The sequence below is a fragment of the Lindgomyces ingoldianus genome (genome assembly GCF_010093535.1).
Source record: "Lindgomyces ingoldianus strain ATCC 200398 unplaced genomic scaffold BDR25scaffold_6, whole genome shotgun sequence".
Lineage (NCBI taxonomy): Eukaryota > Fungi > Ascomycota > Dothideomycetes > Pleosporales > Lindgomycetaceae > Lindgomyces > Lindgomyces ingoldianus.
This window is the reverse complement of record NW_022985167.1, coordinates 11,816-12,934: the sequence shown is the minus strand read 5'-3', so window position 1 is coordinate 12,934 and position 1,119 is coordinate 11,816. Positions and strand designations below refer to the sequence as shown.

Sequence of the window (1,119 nt, the reverse complement as noted above, 5' to 3'; positions counted from 1 at the left end):
AATAGCCTTAATTAACTTACTAATAAATAAAGATATTATTAACTTAGATTAATTTATAGTGTTTTTGTAAGTAACTTATAAAGACTTAAATAAAAAGTTAACAGCCTTAAGTTACCTAAACACTTTATAATAAAAAAAAAAAAGCTTTACTTTACACTTGTAAGAGGTATTGAGCAGGAAACATAGGTTACAGAGAGGGAATGCAGGATAGGGGGGGTAACGAGAGTAAACCTTAGGGTTGGAGGCAGAGGTACGGAGGCTGAGGAGCCTATATACCCCGTGCTAAGCCCTTAGGGTACTCAGGGGTTGGATAGCTGTAACATAACTGTGACATAGCCTCCCCTCTTCTTAGGGCTCGTCCTGAGACCTAGAAAAGGATAGGTAGTGTTAAATTCTATGTACAAAAGTAGCGTGACTAGCCTTATTAAAAACCTAGTAGGAAAAAAGAGTACATAGTTAGCCACAAAGCTTGCACTGGCCATAGGCGGACCTGCGGTGGTGACCGTACGGGTCACGCCTGGGCAGTACCCATCACTGGTGACTGAACTCTGGAAAACCTTAGTAAGGGAAAACTGTGTTAGGAGAAGTGCAACTAGGTGCTTCAGGTCAAGCCTGGTAGACCTTTAGAGGCTGGATAAAGCAGATGGCCCGCAATTAAACAGCCTGCTTAAATATAAGCAACCTAAGATTGCGACTTTACATCCTCACCATTTGGTCAAGGTCCGCTTTTAAAGGTCCTAAGGTAGTTGATACCCGCAGGCATCAGAGGGCATCCATAGATGTACCGTTCCCGCACCGGGCTATCTCCGCGCGCTGAGCGTTTGAAGATACCATGCAAAGCCTGCATGTGCCCTAGTGTATGGTTACAGCAATCAGATGCCGAACTGGGCGGTGTTCCGCCAGTTCTTTCTCCGTACGCGAAATGCTTGAGGGGAGTTGCTATTCGCTGGGAGCATTGCCATGCTGGTAGTCAGGTGCGAGCGTGGGTGACAGCTCCCCAAGCTGTACGCGTGTTTCCCCACCTCTCTGGCATACCATATTAGGCATAGAATGTCAACCGTAGTTGACGGAGAGCTATCGCATGGATAGCAGGACGCTAGGCGTACTCAGCTCGTACGG

The 1,119-nt window shown here is 46.2% G+C and overlaps 1 protein-coding gene across 1 annotated transcript; it reads left to right on the top strand.

Annotated features, from left to right (window-relative positions):
• Positions 1-200: 200 nt before the first annotated feature.
• BDR25DRAFT_350986 (uncharacterized protein) lies at positions 201-1,089 on the top strand (the record flags this gene model as incomplete). The annotated part of the gene is made up of 5 exons (XM_033694794.1): positions 201-225; positions 485-561; positions 628-720; positions 780-974; positions 1,003-1,089. 5 exons carry the CDS (start codon positions 201-203, stop codon positions 1,087-1,089), a joined length of 477 nt encoding a protein of 158 aa, XP_033551306.1.
• Positions 1,090-1,119: the final 30 nt, after the last annotated feature.